This window comes from Ahaetulla prasina, chromosome 1, assembly GCF_028640845.1.
Source record: "Ahaetulla prasina isolate Xishuangbanna chromosome 1, ASM2864084v1, whole genome shotgun sequence".
NCBI lineage: Eukaryota > Metazoa > Chordata > Lepidosauria > Squamata > Colubridae > Ahaetulla > Ahaetulla prasina.
In genome coordinates, this window is record NC_080539.1 from 26,543,326 (window position 1) to 26,562,409 (window position 19,084).

Consider the following 19,084-nt stretch of genomic DNA (forward strand, 5'->3'; position numbering starts at 1 on the left):
TATTTTAGAGGAACCGCAAGCAGTTGGGCCAAAATTATTAGAAAAAATTGAAGAATATGGAGAAGTGGCAGGGTTGAAAATCAATAAAGAAAAAAATGAAAATATTGGTGAAAAATATCAGAGAGAAACAGAAAAGGGAGTTAACAGAGAAATTAGATATTCAGATTACTAAAAAAGTAAGATACTTAGGAATTCAGTTAACTGCAAAGTGTATTACAATTAAGGAGGATAATTATTAAATTGAAAAGACAAATTGAGACAGATGGAAGAATTTACAATTATCATTAATGGGAAGAATATATTACCAAGATTGTTGTTTTTATTTCAAACAACTGATAAAAATAGAAAAAAAATATTTTGAAAATCTGAATAAAACAGTAATGAAATTTATATGACAAGGGAAAAATGAAAATATAAGTTACAAGATGCAAGACTCAGAGGAGAGTTTGAACTACCAAACTGGGAACTGTATTACCAAGCAGAAATATCATGGATGAAATAATGGATTGTATTAAGAAATACAAGGTTATTGACATTAGAGGGTCATAATCTACAACTGTGGTGGCATGCTTTTTTATGGTATGGGAAGAATAAGATATATAGTTATTTTCAAAGACATTATGTAAGAAATGCTTTAACAACAGTATGGGAGAAAGTTAGAGAAAAACACTATTTGAAAATACCAATATAGCTTTCAACAATGGAAGCATCCAAATATTATCAACATGGAAAATATTATTAGAAATAGGTATTTTATCAGAAAAGGGGGAATTGAAAATGAAATAAGAATTAGGAGAAAAAGGGATTGATATGGAGTGGTATACACAATTGCAAATATAATCAATATGAAAAAGATGCAGTTATATGGTTCTTACTTGGAGATGACAGAATTGGATGAGATACAGGAACAGATGAGAGAATGATTAAAAAACTGTATAGCTACTTACTTTCTATTAAATTAGAACAACAAGTAAAAGAAACAACGATAGCATGGGCAAATTTTTTTGGATACACAGTAGTGTTAGATAAATGGCAGCAACTATCAGAAAGAAACTGTAAGTTAACAATGGCAACAGCATATAAAGAGAATTTGTATAAAATGTTGTATAGATGGCATGTCACCGGAAAGATCGAAAAAATGTTTAAAGATAAATCAACTAAATGCTGAAAATGCCACCAGACACCAGGATCGTATTATCATCTGCGGTGGACTTGTGCAGAAGCAAGAAACTACTGGGCAAAAATTCAGATTTGGTTAGAAAAAATGACTCAGCAACATATTGATTTAAAACCGGAGCTGTTTTTGTTAGGTATCTTATCTGAGAAAATTAGTAAAGAAAATGTGTATTTGATTATTCAATAATAACTGCAGCGAGAATTGTATTTGCACAAAATTGGAAAGTGGAAAACATCCCTAGAGGGAGTAGTTAAGAAATATTAGAATGTGCAGAAATGAATAATTAACATTAGCAATTAAAGGGAAGGAAGAATGTAGTATTATAACATATGGGGGCAATTTTATCATTGGATAGAAAATGAGTATGGATAAAAAGGGGTACATTATATAAAGCAAGAAGAAAAATGTTTTAATAGGAGATATATTAAACTGAAATGTAAACAAATATATATACGACACAAAATATTTACCCAGTTGACACACTGAATGATTAATATGTTTGTTTTAAAAGGAAAAATAAACTTTTTATAATGAGGAAGGGACTACATGGTCATAAAAAGGGTGGTCTTTTTAATACAGTGGAAACTATAGAAAATGATATAAACAATGAGTATTATTAAAATAGACAACACTCAAGCCAGAAGAGGGCAAAACTTTAATGGGTAGAAAGACAGTAACTTCAGATGCATTTGTTCAGTGCATGTAAAAAATAAATAGTAATTGATTCTATAGAAATGAAAGATCTCAATTTGTGAGTGGCCAAATTCCTGAAGGTAATCTTTTCTTTCTCCTATAATTTTTCAATTACATGTTGGAAAAGGGATGTTAACATGAATTCAGGAAACCGTTGGTAGAGATTCTCCACTCAAGGTCTTCCGATTCAGCCTTTGAGAGATGACATTCCAGCTCGCATAATTTCATCAACCAAGAGAATGTTGCTAGCAATAACAGTGCTGGAGAAAACAGGAAGAGAAATTTCATTGGTCTCAATTTATCATTCATTTAGTAAAAGTACAGTCAGCCCTTTTTCTTTTATTCCTTAAGAAGGTTCATATGGCCATTTTTGCTTTTTCCCCCTGCATTAAAAGCAAAAATCCTGAAATATCAGACCCATATCTAGTTACTACCATTAAAATAGTCTGGAAAAACATATCAACTTATTTATGCAAAAAGTATACTCAACCAGGTCTTAATTGTCAAGTAAATTCTATATACAATTCCAAATGTGGCTGAGGTCATTTTTAAAAATGGTTAGCTATAAAACATTACCTAGAATGAAGCAACTGTTTTTTAACACTGTAATTATCCCAGATTCCAGCTGCTCCTGCTACCATTGGCTCACCTGAAAGACATAGGAGAAAGTTCATTAAAATAATAATAATAATAATAATAATAATAATAATAATAATAATAATAATAATAATAATAATAATAATAATAATAATAATAATAATTTACTTTTTATACCACCCTTCTCCCGAAGGACTCAGGGCGGTGAACAGGCAGATAAAATAATACAATACATTACAATAAAAACACTATTTAAAAAACTTATTCAATAAAGCCTAAATTTAAAATACAATACAAAATATAAAATAAACCCCAATAAAATCCAGGCAACAATAATATCTGTTCCTCTGTCTTTTGATAGACTGCCAGGATTATTTTGTTTTATAAAGGACCCTCTGTGCAAACTGGGTTGGAAACTAAAGACATACATAATTATGCTATCGAGTTAAATATGGTTTAGAAACTGCAAATGAATTGTCCGTTTCCTTTGGGAGCATTCTGCAACTTTCCCAGCCAGTTTTCAATACGTAAATTGGGGAAATCATATTCACTTTACAACAATGTGATTCACTTAACAGCCATATGATTCGCTTAATGATTGTGGTAAGAAACTACTGGTGATTCGCTTAATGACTGTGGTAAAAATTTATTTATTTATTTATTTATTATTTAGATTTTTATACCGCCCTTCTCCCGAAGGACTCAGGGCGGTGTACAGCCAGATTATAAAACAATACAATATACAAATTAAAACAGAGACTTAAAATAACACAAAAATGAGTCATAAAACTGGGTCCAGTCAACTGCTTAATGACTGCATCTCTTAGCAACCTTAATTTCAGTCCCAATTGTGATTTAAGTTGAGGGATTACATGTACAACAAATGTTTATAGCCTACCCTTGCCTGGGTTATTAGGAACATGACCAAGCCTTCTTTACAATATTCAGATTTGTAACTCTTTAGCAGTTACAAGTTTATGTAATTGCTAAATTGTCACAAATAAAAGTACAACCCTTATCACTATTTCACCTCAATAAATTCTAAATGAGAACATTGATAAAGGAGAATGCTTGCAGCTCAGAGTTGAACTGTGCGGCCCTTGGTGCTCTCTGAGCTTGGTTGTTTTCTTGCAGATGTTTCATTACCCAAACTAGGTAACATCATCAGTGCTGCTGTTATTTAAGTTGCATAAAGAAATGTCTGCAAGAAAACCAAGCTCAGACAGCACCAAGAATCTCCTGAGAGCTTTGTGTTGGTTTAGTGCTATTGTTTTCTGGATAAACCTTGCAACTGAACTTGTTTATAATAACTGTCATTTTCAAAAATCATCACCCATCTGCTAGCTTAGTTTGTAAAAAGAAAAACCTTGATGACCATAACATACCCAGCAGTTTGGAATTGCAAAGTAAGTCTCTGTCAATCATGCTAGTCCCAACCACTGATCTGAACTCACCAGAATTTAGGTCCACACCCACTAGTTGTCCCGACTCAGCATATTCTGCTTGAACTTTAACTAGTGTTTCCTGAGGATCGTAGCCAGCATTCTGAGCAAGTACCTATAAGAATAAAGGGGAAAAAATAATTATTTGCTATTGTTCACTCTGTCAAAAATGAGCTATTTGGTATTTAGTGGAGATAAATGCCCAATGTATACTAACAGCTGACTGACACACACCCCTTTTATTTTCGTTTCACCTGTATCTCTGCTGACAGCTGGAAAGTCTTGTAGATGGTAACTACAGAGCTCAAGAATGCTGTTAAGAGGTTTTTGTCCAGAAGCTTCCTACCTTAGGAATGATCAGCAATGCATCAGCAAATGCCTGAACCCCCAGCTGGCTTCTTCCTTTCACACTGGGCTTATGTTTCACAAGGGCATCAGCTATTGCCACCTCCAGGGCTCCAGCACCTGGAACTACACAGCCTGGAAAATAAAAAATCATTTGTTAACATTAATCCTGCAACAAAATGCAGAACAGACATTCAAGGAAATAGTGTTTTAAAAAGGTAACCCTATTTCTTAAATATAAAGCTTTTGGGAGTTCTCAAGTCTTCTTAAAGGAAGAATTTTAAGTCTGGAAATCTTTCAAACTCAACACATGCTGTATGCCTCTGATGTTTGTACAATCATCTATTTGGTAAAGTCTTATTTTACCTTCATTCCTTCCTCCCACTATACATTTATGTACCTTTACAATAGTTTTCAGTTGAAAGGTAGGACAATAGTAACTACTTATAATTATTTTAAAATATTGAAACTCATTAACCTGAAGTTTTAGTGCATTATTATGCTTCAGTTTAGAAAAGAAAGGGTTAGGGTTGGTTATAATTGCCTTAGCAGTGTATTGTAAGTTGCAACACCTATGTTCATTCAAGATGGCTTAGCTATACTAGCACAGGCACTACTAGAAACCAGAGCTGGTGAGATAGTTCTATTTTATGAGAGAATTTATATTGTTTTGTTAGCCATCACCACAATCTCAATTATATTGGTACTCACATAGCCAAAACACATCAATTGCACACAGGAGGTACTACTGGGCTTATCTAAATGTAGCAACACTAAAGTATCCTGAAGCAAAAAATTTTATCCACAAGAAAACCTTGAAATATGAAGAATGCTGAACTGTAATTTTAAAATATAATTTCCTGCAAATACAATTTCCCTTATTTGAGACTCATCTTAAGCAGCAACATTCATGAAGTTTTAATTGCACTGTATTCTCCAAAGTAAAATTAGTGAACCAACATAGGCAACTGCAAGATGCGAAGATTAAAGATCAGAGAGATGCAGATTCAAATCTACAGACAAAAAAGCTTTCTAGTCAGTCTAATCTGCCCCTAACCATTTGCTTTTGTTGGAAAAATCAGAGAAGGGAGCACTATGTATACTACTTCAAGCTACTCCTCTTTTTGATAAAAGTGAATTTTCAAAGTGCTATTAATCAAATATAGTAATTGAAGTAATATTAAAATAAAACTTCATTTAATCGATTGGCTATCCTGAGGCTTCTAAAATATGAAATGCTTCTAACCCAGACTCACCATCCTCAATGGCATTTTTGACAGCACGCAGTCCATCTCTTACAGCATCCTTGATCTGTGTCAATGTGTGCTTATTCGGTCCCTTGATCAACAGTGTCACAGAACGAGGGTTTTCACACTTCTCAATAAAAGTGTATTTCTCTTCACCCTGTGCACAGAGAACAATTCAGACACTATTTAAGGATCATAAATGCTATGTGATATATATTTGGTTTTCTATAGGTTTGAACAGTACAGTATATTCTTATTACTACGCCTATTTTTATCTGTTTTTTAAAAAGCTCTGAGTTTGTTCTATTGAGTAATATCTAAGAATTCCAAGATTAATTTAGCATATTTCTAAATCACTCACCACCCTCAAAGAGAAGCTCTAATGCTATGAACATGTTCTTCCACCATCCATCTACTCACTTAGCTGATGAATAACATAACACTATTGAAGTTAGGTAATTATGCTTGCCACAGAAATCAAACTGAAAAGAATTACATACTTTAAAAATCAAACTCACCAAGGTATATTCATAGACAAGACCTGCATGTCCCAGGCAGTCAATGGAGAGGTCATCTACAGAATTCATAGCAACACCTCCACAGGCAAGGGTTAACCTGAACATAAAGAATATGCTTGGATATTTTTGTTATAGTCTGTGTTCACATACTGCAGTTTGCTTGATTTGGCTTGGCAAGTTGTGAACCCAACTGTGATTTATTCAGTGAACCAGGACTTAGGCTGGTGGCAATACCTGCTCCTATTTTTAAATGCAATCAAGAATGTTAAGCAATCCCTTTGTTCTAAAAAATATATATATAAATGTGACTATCTTTATGTAATACTAACAATTCCAAGTGATTAAAGTGGTTAATTTATACCAATATTCTAAATTTATTTTGAATAAATTCTAAAGAAAACATTGTTTATAAATTTCCTAATGTTTTCCAAACATCTAGGATTAGAATTAACGTAAGAGAAGACCACTCCTCTCAAAAGCTTTGGATGTCACTTTTCTGATTTACAACAAGATGCTGTATTACCGGCTAAACATTTTCAAAGGAAAACAAATAGCAGTGTCAGCCCAAGGCAGTCCCCAGGTTCTTGCAGAAACTGACCTCTCCATATTCCTTCGCTTTGCTCTGCGCAGTGCTACTATCCCTTCTTTTGCAAGTGCATCCAGGGAGAAAGGATCAATCCCCTGAAAATACAGAAGACCATACAATAAGCAGATCTATTTGGGTTTAAATAAAGCTTATACTGAAAAATTAAATACAGAAAAGATGCAATACCATGATTTAATGGACCACTGGGGTTCCTATAATAGTCAAATGTCTGTTAATGATGAATTTATTATCAGCTTATGTTATTTGCATAATAAAATGTCATCTGACTCCCAGAGGTTCTGGATCATTTACAATAACACAAGTAACAAATGTTGACAAATAGCCATTTGCACAAATTGCCCACTTCTGATAAAATGGATCAACAAAATCTGGATAAAAATTTTGTCCAATGCACCTAAAGTCTGCTAAATAGGAGGCAAGTAAAACAATGTTTCATTCTACTTGGCCCATTTTGTGTTATAGACCCATTTCTTAGGCAACCATCTCAATCAGTACCAAGCCCTTCTCTTACCTTTTGGTTGATGACAATAAAACCTTTATTTGAATCCCCAACAACTGAATTTTTCAACTCTATGATTTTATTCACTCTTTCTTCAATGAACTGTCTTTCTGCTTTAACAAGCTTTTCTCTTTCTTCTGCGCTCTTATAAAAGAATCCAGAATTCACCTCTCTGGGGGGGAAAAAATGTTGTCAGAATTTAAGATAGACAGGAAACATAAAAAGTAACATAACCCTTGGGTCAAACTTAACTACATGGACAGGCAGTTTTCTTGGCAACTATACAGAAATAGTTTCCTATTGTCACGTTCCAGGATTTTTTTCATCTCCCAAGTCTAGCATATCATCTAAGCAGTAAGTGGTGTCTCCCATTCAAGTACTAACCAGATCTGGCCTGATTTGCTTTCCCAGTAAACATATAGGTGAAGGTAAGGGCAGTCAGAAGTAATTGACACCAGAAATAGAGGATTTCAACCAAGAAGATCCTATAAACCAAATACCAAACTCCACAAATGTAGGATTAAACCAGCTCAGTTTGCAAGTCCCAATTAGTGCTGTAAGTTCTAATGTATACATACGTTTTTTCATATTCTAGTGACACATTGCAAATAAGGATGTAAGCATCTTCAAGCCTCTTCTTCATGTCAGGATGACGAGCGCCATGGTCCAGGACAAGTCCTTTTATTAGGCTGTAAAAGATATTTAAAATAGCTTTTTAAGAGGTTAGTTTCAATTGTTTATCCCTTCTAGTCTCATGCATTTCATGCTAAAAATAGGACTCCTAGGAACAACTTTGTTGTGTATCCCTTTCAGCTCCAAGCATACTGCTTTAGCACAGCATGTCACTAGATAAATCTGAGGCAAATTTTATTCTTGCATGGTGTCTGACTCCATTAGCCATTGCAAAAGCCAATGCAGAATTCACCCATGCCCTCGGTTCTAAGTACTTCACACTTACGAAACTTTGGCTTCAACCCCTTTAACAGTTCAGAATAAAAGATAATAACTATGTATCCTTATTTATCAGATATTATAAAGCTGAAACAGTGTAGTATATCTTCCACCCTAAAGCCCACAATGTTGAACAGTAACTCCCACAATTCTCTGTCATGCTGGCACAGAATTCCACAAGATCCAATATCTGGAGCATGATGTGGAACAGTGATGATTCCGCCAGAAGGAAAATGTAAGACTGATATGTTTCAAGGCTTTGGGAACAGAGCCCATTTATCTTATACCTACGTTGTGTCTGTTTCAGATTTGTGCTTCATCTCCATTATTTCAACCATATAAAGATCTATTGGCTCATTTGGTTTTTTGATTGCCAGAATCGAATCGACTACAGCCTTTAAAGAAAAGAGAACAAGCCTCATCAAACAGAATTCCAGAATTTAGCAACTCAACTATCCCTCCTCCAGGGATCCACTTCACTTTAAATATGGGAATTATATAGAATTTATTTTTGGATAACACAAATCCATAAAACTCACCTCAGTTAAGATATCAGCAAGCTCAGTATGGACCTTTGTGCGGAGGGAAGTTCTAGCAACATCTAGGAGTATTTCCCTGTCCATTTCCTTTGCTACTTTGACCTGCTCCAGGACCTGAAGAGCTTTTTCTTTTGCAGCTTCAAATCCTTCTGTAACTAATCGAGGATGTAACCCCTAATACCAAACAAACGATTTTTAAAAAAACCACGCATACATATACAATTCCATACTCTGGTTATAGGCAAAAATCAAGCGATCAGTTTCCACAAGCAATTTCCTTTTATTATAAAAAAGAAACCCTCTGCAAACATACTTTAAACCTGTGGAACAGATACTGAAGCTGCCCAGTCCTTGTGACTTGAATGGCATATACATTTGATATTATGACATTATTATTAATGGTAAAGTTTGTGAGAAAAGAAAACAATGGAAAATCTGCCTACGCAACAATCAAGTGATTTCAGGGAAAACTATTTTAACTTTTTTAGATGATCGGAGGCTGCGCATGAAGACACTTTGTACTGTCCTTTTGAATACATGTAAAAGGAAAAGCAGTCCTTTCAATGCAGAGGTTAAAGTACAGTTTATTCTTGCACAGAATTATGCCAAAGGAACTACGGAGCTCATTTGGGTGTTCACTGTGCAACAGACTCAAGAAATTTCTCACATACTGTGGTCAAAACTCAATTATATACCACCCCTAATCTGAATAGACAGAAGTTCAGAGCCACAGGAAAAATAAAATTAATTTGTTAAACATGTTACAAAGATTGAAATTTTAATCTAGTTTATGGATACTCACTTTGATTTAGCAAAATAGGGATGGTGCAACTAATAGCAACAACAATAATTTCTCACTCAGCTTTATTTAAATCTGAAAGCAAACTGAAGATATCCTCATGCAGATTACAAGTACATAACACTGTCACATACCTCTGAAATATAAAGATCTGCCTGCTTGAGCAGCTCACCAATTATAAGGACATTAGAAGTAGTCCCATCACCAGTGATGTCATCTTGTGCTGTTGCTACTTTGGCTATCAAGGAAGCTGTTGGATGTTGGATTTGCTGATGAATGCAAAGAGAGCAAAAAGAGTATCATCAAAATGTCATTCCTTTGCTTAGTCACCCATGACCTCTTGTCTGGATTACTGCAATATGCTCTACATGGGGTTCCCCAGGAAGAGCATTCAAAAACTCCAAGCTTTTATTTGTTTTTATTCTGTATGATGTATACCACCCAGAGTGTCTTGTTGAGGTGGGTGGCCACAGAAAGCAAATAAAAAGATGCACAAGGAAGCTGCCCAAGTAGTTAAGTAAAGTGTGTCAGATTATCAACTGATATAACGCTACATTGCAATATGAGTTGTACTGTTGCCAGTGTGCTTCTGGGTGCAATTCAAGGTGCTGATTATCGTATTTAAAACCCTTCATGGCTTGAAACCAAGCTAGCTAAGAGACTGTCCTCTCCCAGACATTTTTACCCATCCAATTTGATGCAGGTTAGGTTGGGCATATTATGGGGCCTGCGGGCCAGGAATGTCATTTCTCTGCCTTAGTCTCTGCCCTCTGGAACAGTCTCCCTTCATAGATCAAGATGACCGCATACCTGCTGGCCATTCATAAGGCTGTGAATACTTGAATATGTACCTGGGGTCCCAAATGTATTAGGTCTTTCTTAACTATATTAACATCTATGGCAATAGTTTCACTCAACATGAACCATATATATTTCTTTTTACGCTTTATGATGTATATCACCCACAGTCATTTGTTGAGATGGGCACCCATAGAAATCAAATAAAAAATGAATACATTCTTCCTCCTTTTACTATTATGCTTTGTTATCAATTTAATTACTTGAAGAAACAATCCAAAGTAACACTGGCAATGTATATATTCTAATCTTTGAACCATAAAAGCAGAGAGAAGCTTATGCTTTGACCAACAGATCCTTTGAGACTATTGTTACACAATTTGAACAAAACACAGCATTTTGTGCTGAAACAAAATATAAAATCATCAGTAACTTTGAGATAAGATTTTTAGTAAAACTTTTAGACACACTGTATCACCAATAGTTTTCACCTAGTAAGATCTAGTTGCATGCTTCTTTTCTACATGTAAATAAAAGTTCTAGAAGGTATTGTATGACTTGATATTTTAAAACTATGTTCTTGGAAGGGAAGGGAAAGCATACCATCTCATGAAGCAGGACATTGCCATCTTTGGTAAGCTTGATATCACCAGCACCAGATACAAGCCTATGGAAAACAGAAAGCAAAGCCATCAATCCTCAATCCCAGTTCCTTTTCCAAGTGTTTGGGCAAAAGGACCTCACAAATTTAATTTACTAATATCACTATCCTTACAGTATCATAGTACAAAGGATGAGTCAATAGTTTTGCAAAAAGAGATGACATTTCAAAGCAAATTATGTTTCCTTTTTTGGACTCATCATAAATATCATTCAGGAAAGTCCTATTAATAAATATCTTAACCCAATCATCATAATTTGAAATGAAGGATATCATTACAGGTAGTCCTCAACTTACAAGTTCGTTTAGTGACTATTCAAAGTTACAACTGTACTGAAAAAAGTGACTTATAACTGTTTTTCACATGATCGTTGCAGCATCCCCATGGTCATATGATCAAAATTCAGATGCTTGGCAAATGACTCATATTTATGTTTTTTGCAGTTTTTCTGGGTTATGTGATCAACTTTTGCAACCTTCTGACAAGCAAAGTCAATGGGGAAGCCAGATTCATTTAACAGAATTTCTAATTTAACAACTGCAGTGATTTCACTTAACAATTGTCCCAAGAAAAGTCACAAAAATGTCTCTCTTAGCAACATAAATTTTGCAGTTAATTGTGGTAATATGTCAAGGACTACTTGTGTAAAGGACCCACATTGCCACCCTCAATGTGATTGTTTGGCATGCATCCCATAAGTCCTGACTTTCTCTTTAGAGGAAAAAAAAGAGATGGGGACTTAGCCAAAGTAGTTTGGGGCTTGGCCAATAAAATAATGCAATCAGTGTGAAAGAAAAACTTACGTAACAGAAATGTTAAGTGGGCACCATCACCACCAAGGCTCTTTTCTACTTTCAATTCTGGAACTATCCTATTAATCAAGGGAATATTCTTCTAATGCTATCTCCTCCAGCTAGTTACAGCAACCAGATGGAGATGGCATAACAACTTCAGTACTTTGGAGTTGTGTAAGAGAGCTAATTTTGGGAGAGGTACAATTATAAAACTATGACATTGCCTCAGACTAAGATCTGGCCAATCAAACCTGCCATGCTTTCATTCAGCTGACACCATGCATTGATAATTAAGCCAAGTACATGCTAACAGTGCTCCACCTGTGATGGTGGACGAACAGAAGTTGTAACCCACCCACCCCCAAAGGTAAGACAATTGGGTTCAATCAGTATGTTTCAAATTCTGACTTGTACAAAACTAATTAGCTGATGGGATAATTTTATGCTCAAAGCCTAATTTAGAGAGCCAGTGGGGTTGGACCAGTAAAATACAGGTCCTAGTTCACCTCCAGCCACAGAAGCTCACATGTGATTTTGAGCCACTTGTGGTTTCTCTAAGCCCAACCCAATCTCATGGGTTGGCTACTGTGGGGACAAACAGGAGGAGGGCGGACTACGCATGGCACCTCTAACTGCAGTACAAAAGGTAGGATGTACATTGAATAAAGATTCCTAACAAATTGCGTAGAGTTAAAATGAAGTAAGCTTTATTTGTAATCACTCGAAATTGTCTAAGGCAGAAAATGTAAGTATTTTATACCGATCTGGAAGTTTATCGTACCGCCCAATGCTTTTTAACTAATTACACGCCCTGTAAAGGCATATTTGCTGTCTCTCTGCATGTATTTTTTTAAAATAGATGCCACTACTGGTACTGCCTGATCCTTTCAATTTTTATAGAAGAAATTTTCATTGCCTAACGCTGTGGAAAGGCGCATATCGGTAGGTGGATTCGGGGCTCTTTCGAGGCTGTTTTGCGCACGCGTTCACGTCGCGGCTTCCGGCCTCGAACGCCATGTGGGTGGGTGGGGCTAAGGCGTCGCCACGCCTCTCCTCTTAACCTTCAGCTCCCATAACGAGCCCCCCCCCTCTTCTCCCCCCCGCCTTACATTTTCATGGTTCCTTTGGGCCCGAGATTGGTCCTCAGCACATCCTGCAGGCCCCGCGCGGCGCTGATATTGACCGCCAGGGCTGCTTGAGCCCGCGCTACCTCAGCTTTGGGGTTGAGCGCCTTCACCGCCATCGCTCCCGGCTACTTCTGGAGGAGAAAAAAAGAAAGGAACGAGCGTACGCACGCTCCCGCCTGACTCAACCCAGGTCTGACGAAACGAGGGGCGGGCCTAGAGACGTCACAGCCGCTTTCATTCTAGAATAGTCTATATCAAGGCCTGAGCACTTGGGGTGCTATTGGTCCTCTGAAAGCCCGCCTTTCATTCCATTGGTCAAATAGTTGCTTCGCTCAGGAGTCCACTGGGCTGCCTGATATAACGGCTAGGGTGGCGGTTGGTGGCAGTTGCTATGCAAAATGGTGGTGGGTTTAAGTGTGGAATATTCATAGAACTTTAACATATTACTATATAATCTGATTAAGCTATTGTTTAAAAAACATTTTGCTCTCTGGATTGCTTAATAAGTTTATGAATGCACACATGCACCCACACGCATAAAAGCACTGTTACATTGCTCCTTTAAATCTCAGATTTTGGGATTCTGCCCTGAACTCTCGGGGACTGAGGAATAAAATCAAAACAATGAACAAATATAGGAGTGTCCTATATTTAAAATAATCCCACTCTTCCTGTCATTTGAAATCTGACCCCTAATATCAAATTATTTGCAATGTTTTCCTAACAGTTTAACACATATAGTAGGAAACATTAATTATGCCATATTCCTCAGAACAAATAGAGAAGTCAGAAATCCTAATATTTGAGTTTTGTTTTTAAAATTCTCTTTTGTTAGTTCTAATAAATACATGCTCAAGACTTGGGGTCAAAGGAACAGGCTAGGGATGGCAATCCTAACATTCTTCCAAGTGCTTTATCAGGTGCTTAATCTCATGGCAGGGTGTTGTGGCTTAGATTGCTAGTACAGGTAGTCCTCAATTTAGAAAAGTTGGTTTAGTGACTTCAAAGTTACAACAGCACTGAAAAAAGTGATTTATGACCATTTTCCACACTTATGACCCCAAGGTCATATGATCAAAATTCAGATACTTGGCAACTGGTTCATATTTATGATGGTTGCTGTGTCCCAAGGTCATGTGATCCCCTTTTGCGACCTTCTGACCAGCAAAGTCAATGGGGAAGCCAGATTCACTTAACAACCGGGTTGCTAACACCAACTGTGGTGATTCACTTAACTATGGCAAGAAAAGTCGTAAAATGGATCAAAACTCACTTAACTAATGTTTCACTTACAGATTTTTGGGCTCAATTGGGGTCATAAATTGAGGACTACCTGTACTGGGTGATTTCAATCTTCCATCTCTGAAATCAGAGGCAGTCTAGGGTTTCATGGCTGTCATGACAATTATGGTCCCATCCCCATCAGTGGCCTAACTAACATGAAAGACCATATTCACCTTGGAATAGATGTGTTGTGATTTCCTTTGTGGGGAGGCTTTTACATCAATTCATTTTTATGGCAGATCATTCTCTTGAATGAGGCTAAAACATGTATCGTTGTATACATGATATATAAGAAATATACAGAGGAATTATTGAGCCTGTCATTTGCACCTCTATAACTGTCTGGTTCGGTTCTGCAACCCAACAAGAAAAACACAGACTTCAGAGGATAATTAGAACTGCAGAAAAAATAATTGCTACCAACCTGCCTTCCATTGAGGACCTGTATACTGCACGAATGAAGAAGAGGGCCGTGAAAATATTTACAGACCCCTCGCATCCTGGACATAAACTATTTCAACTCCTACCCTCAAAACGACGCTATAGAGCACTGCACACCAGAACAACTAGACACAAGAACAGTTTTTTCCCGAAGGCCATCACTCTGCTAAACAAATAATTCCATCAACACTGTCAAACTATTTACTGAATCTGCATTATTATTAATCTTCCCATAGTTCCCATCACCAATCTCTTTCCATTTATGACTGTATGACTATAACTCGTTGCTGGCAATCCTTATGATTTATATTGATATATTGACCATCAATTGTGTTGTAAATGTTGTACCTTGATGAACGTATCTTTTCTTTTATGTACACTGAGAGCATATGCACCAAGACAAATTCCTTGTGTGTCCAATCACACTTGGCCAATAAAAATTCTATTCTATTCTATTCTATAATGACAATAAAGGCTATACTATACTTGTGATCTTTTAAGGTTAACTAGACCTGCCTGGGAGGAGGGGCTTATTTTTCCCAGCTATCTGATGGACGCAGCAAGTTTATCTAATGACATTTTTGCTTTTGGTCAGGACTCCTTTGGCTATCTTATTGATCTCTGGAATACAGAAGTGCTAGGGGGCGACTTCCAGTATGGCTCCGCTCTGTTGAGAAGCAGCTTTGATTAGGCTGCTAACTCCCTAGTCTGTAAAGCTGTCAGGACATCGTAAATCTGGTCCAACAGCTTGGAAATCTCTTCCCTCGGGCAAAGAGAGAGAGATGAGCATTCAGGCTGAAGTTGAGACACCCAAATATAGCCACAGAAGCTTCTGAGGCTTGCGGGGAGTTCTCCTTCCATAGCCTGATAAGCTCCTGGCTGGGGAAGGCATCTGCCTTTTATGGCAGACGAAACATAGCGTCCAATTTCCATGGCAGGAATTGATTTATGATGGATTGTAACGTGGACGGAGCAGAAACTGGAGTTCTAGCACTTGTTTGTAAGAAGACTGCAAGCCCCTGAGGATATATTTGTTGCGAAGATAGGAGAGAAGAAAGCAAATGGCGGTTTTGTGGAATGTGTGTACTGGAAACAAAAGTTAAAGAAATGCTTATTAACAGCTAGTGTCGAATTAGAAAATATATAGGAAGATACTGACTAAATGGAAGAAACGAGAATTTTATGATTTATATTTTTTCTTCTTCTTTGGGATTATAGTGATTTAGAAGAAAAGTTTTTTGAATTTCTCTTTTTGAATTTTTTTTTTTTGTCCGTTATTAAGTTATATTTTTAAAAGACAATTTGCTTTTTTAGTGGATGAGTTTAAGAAACATCAGATATATTTTAGATGTGAAGTTCCAATGGGTTTGTCAGTGAATTTTAGAGGCAGAAAGTATTTTCTTAATTCAGTTATGAAAGCGAGACATTTTTATATTAATGTTTTAAAGAGTGGGAATCCTTTGTTGTTAGATGCTAAGTTAATTGGTTTGGAAATGATGGAAAATAGAATGGGAGAGGGGAGGAATGTTTAAGATGTGAATATGATGATTATGGTTAATTTTTGGAATTGATTTGTTTAGGATATAAATTATAGGATTTTTGTTATTTGTTATTTGTATGGTATAAATCTATGGGATGATATTATTTAATTGTGAAGGATGGAAAGTGAAATTTATGAATTTAGATAATGTGGATGTAGTTTAAATTATTATTTGTTTTAATTGACACGTTTATAGATAGTAAAAGTTATGAAGTTAAGCTGGAAATATTATATTTGAGAGATTTTATTCGAAATGATATTTGATTGATGGAGTAGTATTGGAAGATTGGATATTAAATCTTATGACAATTGAAGAAATATATAGGAAGATACTGACTAAATGGAAGAAACGAGAATTTTATGATTTATATTTTTTCTTCTTCTTTGGGATTATAGTGATTTAGAAGAAAAGTTTTTTGAATTTCTCTTTTTGAATTTTTTTTTTTTGTCCGTTATTAAGTTATATTTTTAAAAGACAATTTGCTTTTTAGTGGATGAGTTTAAGAAACATCAGATATATTTTAGATGGGAAGTTCCAATGGGTTTGTCAGTGAATTTTAGAGGCAGAAAGTATTTTCTTAATTCAGTTATGAAAGCGAGACATTTTTATATTAATGTTTTAAAGAGTGGGAATCCTTTGTTGTTAGATGCTAAGTTAATTGGTTTGGAAATGATGGAAAATAGAATGGGAGAGGGGAGGAATGTTTAAGATGTGAATATGATGATTATGGTTAATTTTTGGAATTGATTTGTTTAGGATATAAATTATAGGATTTTTGTTATTTGTTATTTGTATGGTATAAATCTATGGGATGATATTATTTAATTGTGAAGGATGGAAAGTGAAATTTATGAATTTAGATAATGTGGATGTAGTTTAAATTATTATTTGTTTTAATTGACACGTTTATAGATAGTAAAAGTTATGAAGTTAAGCTGGAAATATTATATTTGAGAGATTTTATTCGAAATGATATTTGATTGATGGAGTAGTATTGGAAGATTGGATATTAAATCTTATGACAATTGAAGAAATATATAAGTGATGAAAATTTGAATTTGAGAAGCTGGATTGTAATTTAAGAAATGGACTTATAAAATTTGAAGGAATATACAAGTGGGTGGAAAAAAAATTTTGAACTTTAGAAGATGGACTAATTTTTAAAATGGACTGTAAGAAGAACGGACATTAAATGTTATGGCAATTGAAGAAATATATAAGTGATAAAAATTTGAGTTCGAGAAGATGGACTGTAATTTGAGAAATGGATTTACGAAATTTGAAGGAATATACAAGTGGAAAAAAAAATTGAATTTGAGAAGATGGATTAATTTTAAAAATGGACTGTAAGAAGAAGTAATATGTGAAGTTGGTATTGCTTCTTTTCTTTTTTTCTTTTTATTATTCTTTCCTATCTTTTTATTTTTATTGTGAGGGGATCTAAAGTTTTAAATTTTTAAAGGTGGGAGGTTATGTATATTTTGTATACTTTAGCTTGTGATTGTTGGTCATAATACCCGGTATTTGCTCTGGGAAGTCGGGGGAGGGGAAAGGGAAAGGGAAAATGATACATGGATTGATTATTAATGTACAGTAATTTTTGAAGATATGAAATTAAAAAAAATTAAATGATATTGGGGATGCTCGACTGCCATTTCAGAAAGAAAAGGAGAGAGGAGTAGAAGGAGGGAAGAAAGTAGGTAGGAAAGAGTAGAGAAGGAGGAGGGGAATAAGAAGGTTAGATAGGGTGGAAGAAGGGAGGAGTGGAGAAGGAGGAGAGGAAGTAGTAAAGTGAAGGAGATGAAGAATGTGAAAGTAGTAGAGGGTACACCGGACCACCCCAACGAAGCTATCGAAGTGCTGTCCCGGTGTCTGGAGGCCGTACGGGTCTGGATGGGGAGAAACAGGCTCAAGCTCAATCCCGCCAAGACAGAGTGGCTGTGGATGCCGGCATCCCGGTACAGTCAGCTAAATCCGCGGCTGACCATCGGTGGCGAGTCATTGGCCCCGATGGAGAGGGTTCGCAACTTAGGCGTCCTCCTGGATGAACGGCTGTCTCTAGAAGATCATTTGTCGGCCGTCTCCAGGAGAGCGTTCTACCAGGTTCGCCTGGTACGCCAGTTGCGCCCCTTTCTGGACCGGGATGCCCTATGCACGGTCACTCACGCACTCGTGACGTCTCGCCTGGATTACTGCAATGCTCTCTACATGGGGCTCCCCTTGAAGGGCATCCGGAGGCTACAGTTAGTCCAGAATGCGGCTGCGCGGGTGATAGATGGAGCCCCTCGTGGCTCCCGCATAACACCCATCCTGCGCAGACTGCACTGGCTACCTGTGGCCTTCCGGGTGCGCTTCAAGGTTTTGGTGACCACCTTTAAAGTGCTCCATGGCATTGGGCCGGGTTATTTACGGGACCGCCTACTGCTACCGAATACCTCTCACCGACCCGTGCGCTCTCATAGAGAGGGTCTCCTCAGGGTGCCGTCAGTGAGGCAATGTCGTCTGGCGACGCCCAGGGGAAGGGCCTTCTCTGTGGGGGCTCCCACCCTCTGGAACGAACTACCCCCCGGACTTCGTCAGCTTCCGGACCTTCGGACCTTCCGCCGCGGGCTTAAAACATACTTATTTAATTGTGCAGGACTGAGCTAGATTTTAAATTTATGGGTTTTAATTGGGTTTTATCTTTATATTTTAATTAACGGGCTTATAGAATAAGTTTTTTAATTGTTTTTATATTGTATTTATGTGTTTTTAAGTGCCTGTGAACCGCCCTGAGTCCTTCGGGAGATAGGGCGGTATATAAATATGATTAAATAAATAAATAAATAAATAGAGAGGGAGGTTGTGAAGAAAGGAAGTGGCAATCGGACAGGCCTGAATCAGTAATAAATAAAAATTAATGGTTAATGATGGATAATAGTTTGTACATAAATATGATGTTGGAAAATGGAAATAAAAATTATTTATAAAAAAAAAAGAAGAAGAAGTGCTAGGGCATTTGATAAGCTTACCCCAGAGCAATC

At 36.4% G+C, this 19,084-nt stretch overlaps 1 protein-coding gene and 2 non-coding genes across 3 annotated transcripts; all 3 read right to left on the minus strand.

Moving 5' to 3' along the window:
- Window positions 1–1,815: 1,815 nt before the first annotated feature.
- Window positions 1,816–12,976, minus strand: CCT6A (chaperonin containing TCP1 subunit 6A). The gene is made up of 14 exons (XM_058164509.1): window positions 12,778–12,976; window positions 10,816–10,879; window positions 9,549–9,683; window positions 8,616–8,789; window positions 8,368–8,471; window positions 7,704–7,814; window positions 7,138–7,297; window positions 6,618–6,700; window positions 6,020–6,116; window positions 5,511–5,658; window positions 4,256–4,389; window positions 3,922–4,024; window positions 2,447–2,519; window positions 1,816–2,130 (listed from the first exon to the last, which is right to left on the minus strand). The coding sequence occupies exons 1-14, from the start codon at window positions 12,909–12,911 to the stop codon at window positions 2,058–2,060; spliced, it is 1,593 nt and encodes a 530-aa protein (XP_058020492.1). The 5' UTR covers window positions 12,912–12,976; the 3' UTR covers window positions 1,816–2,057.
- On the minus strand, window positions 7,922–8,056 carry LOC131189389 (small nucleolar RNA SNORA15). Its single transcript, XR_009153003.1, has one exon. It is a non-coding gene; the product is annotated as a small nucleolar RNA SNORA15 (small nucleolar RNA).
- On the minus strand, window positions 9,130–9,261 carry LOC131189392 (small nucleolar RNA SNORA22). The gene has a single exon (XR_009153006.1). It is a non-coding gene; the product is annotated as a small nucleolar RNA SNORA22 (small nucleolar RNA).
- Window positions 12,977–19,084: the final 6,108 nt, after the last annotated feature.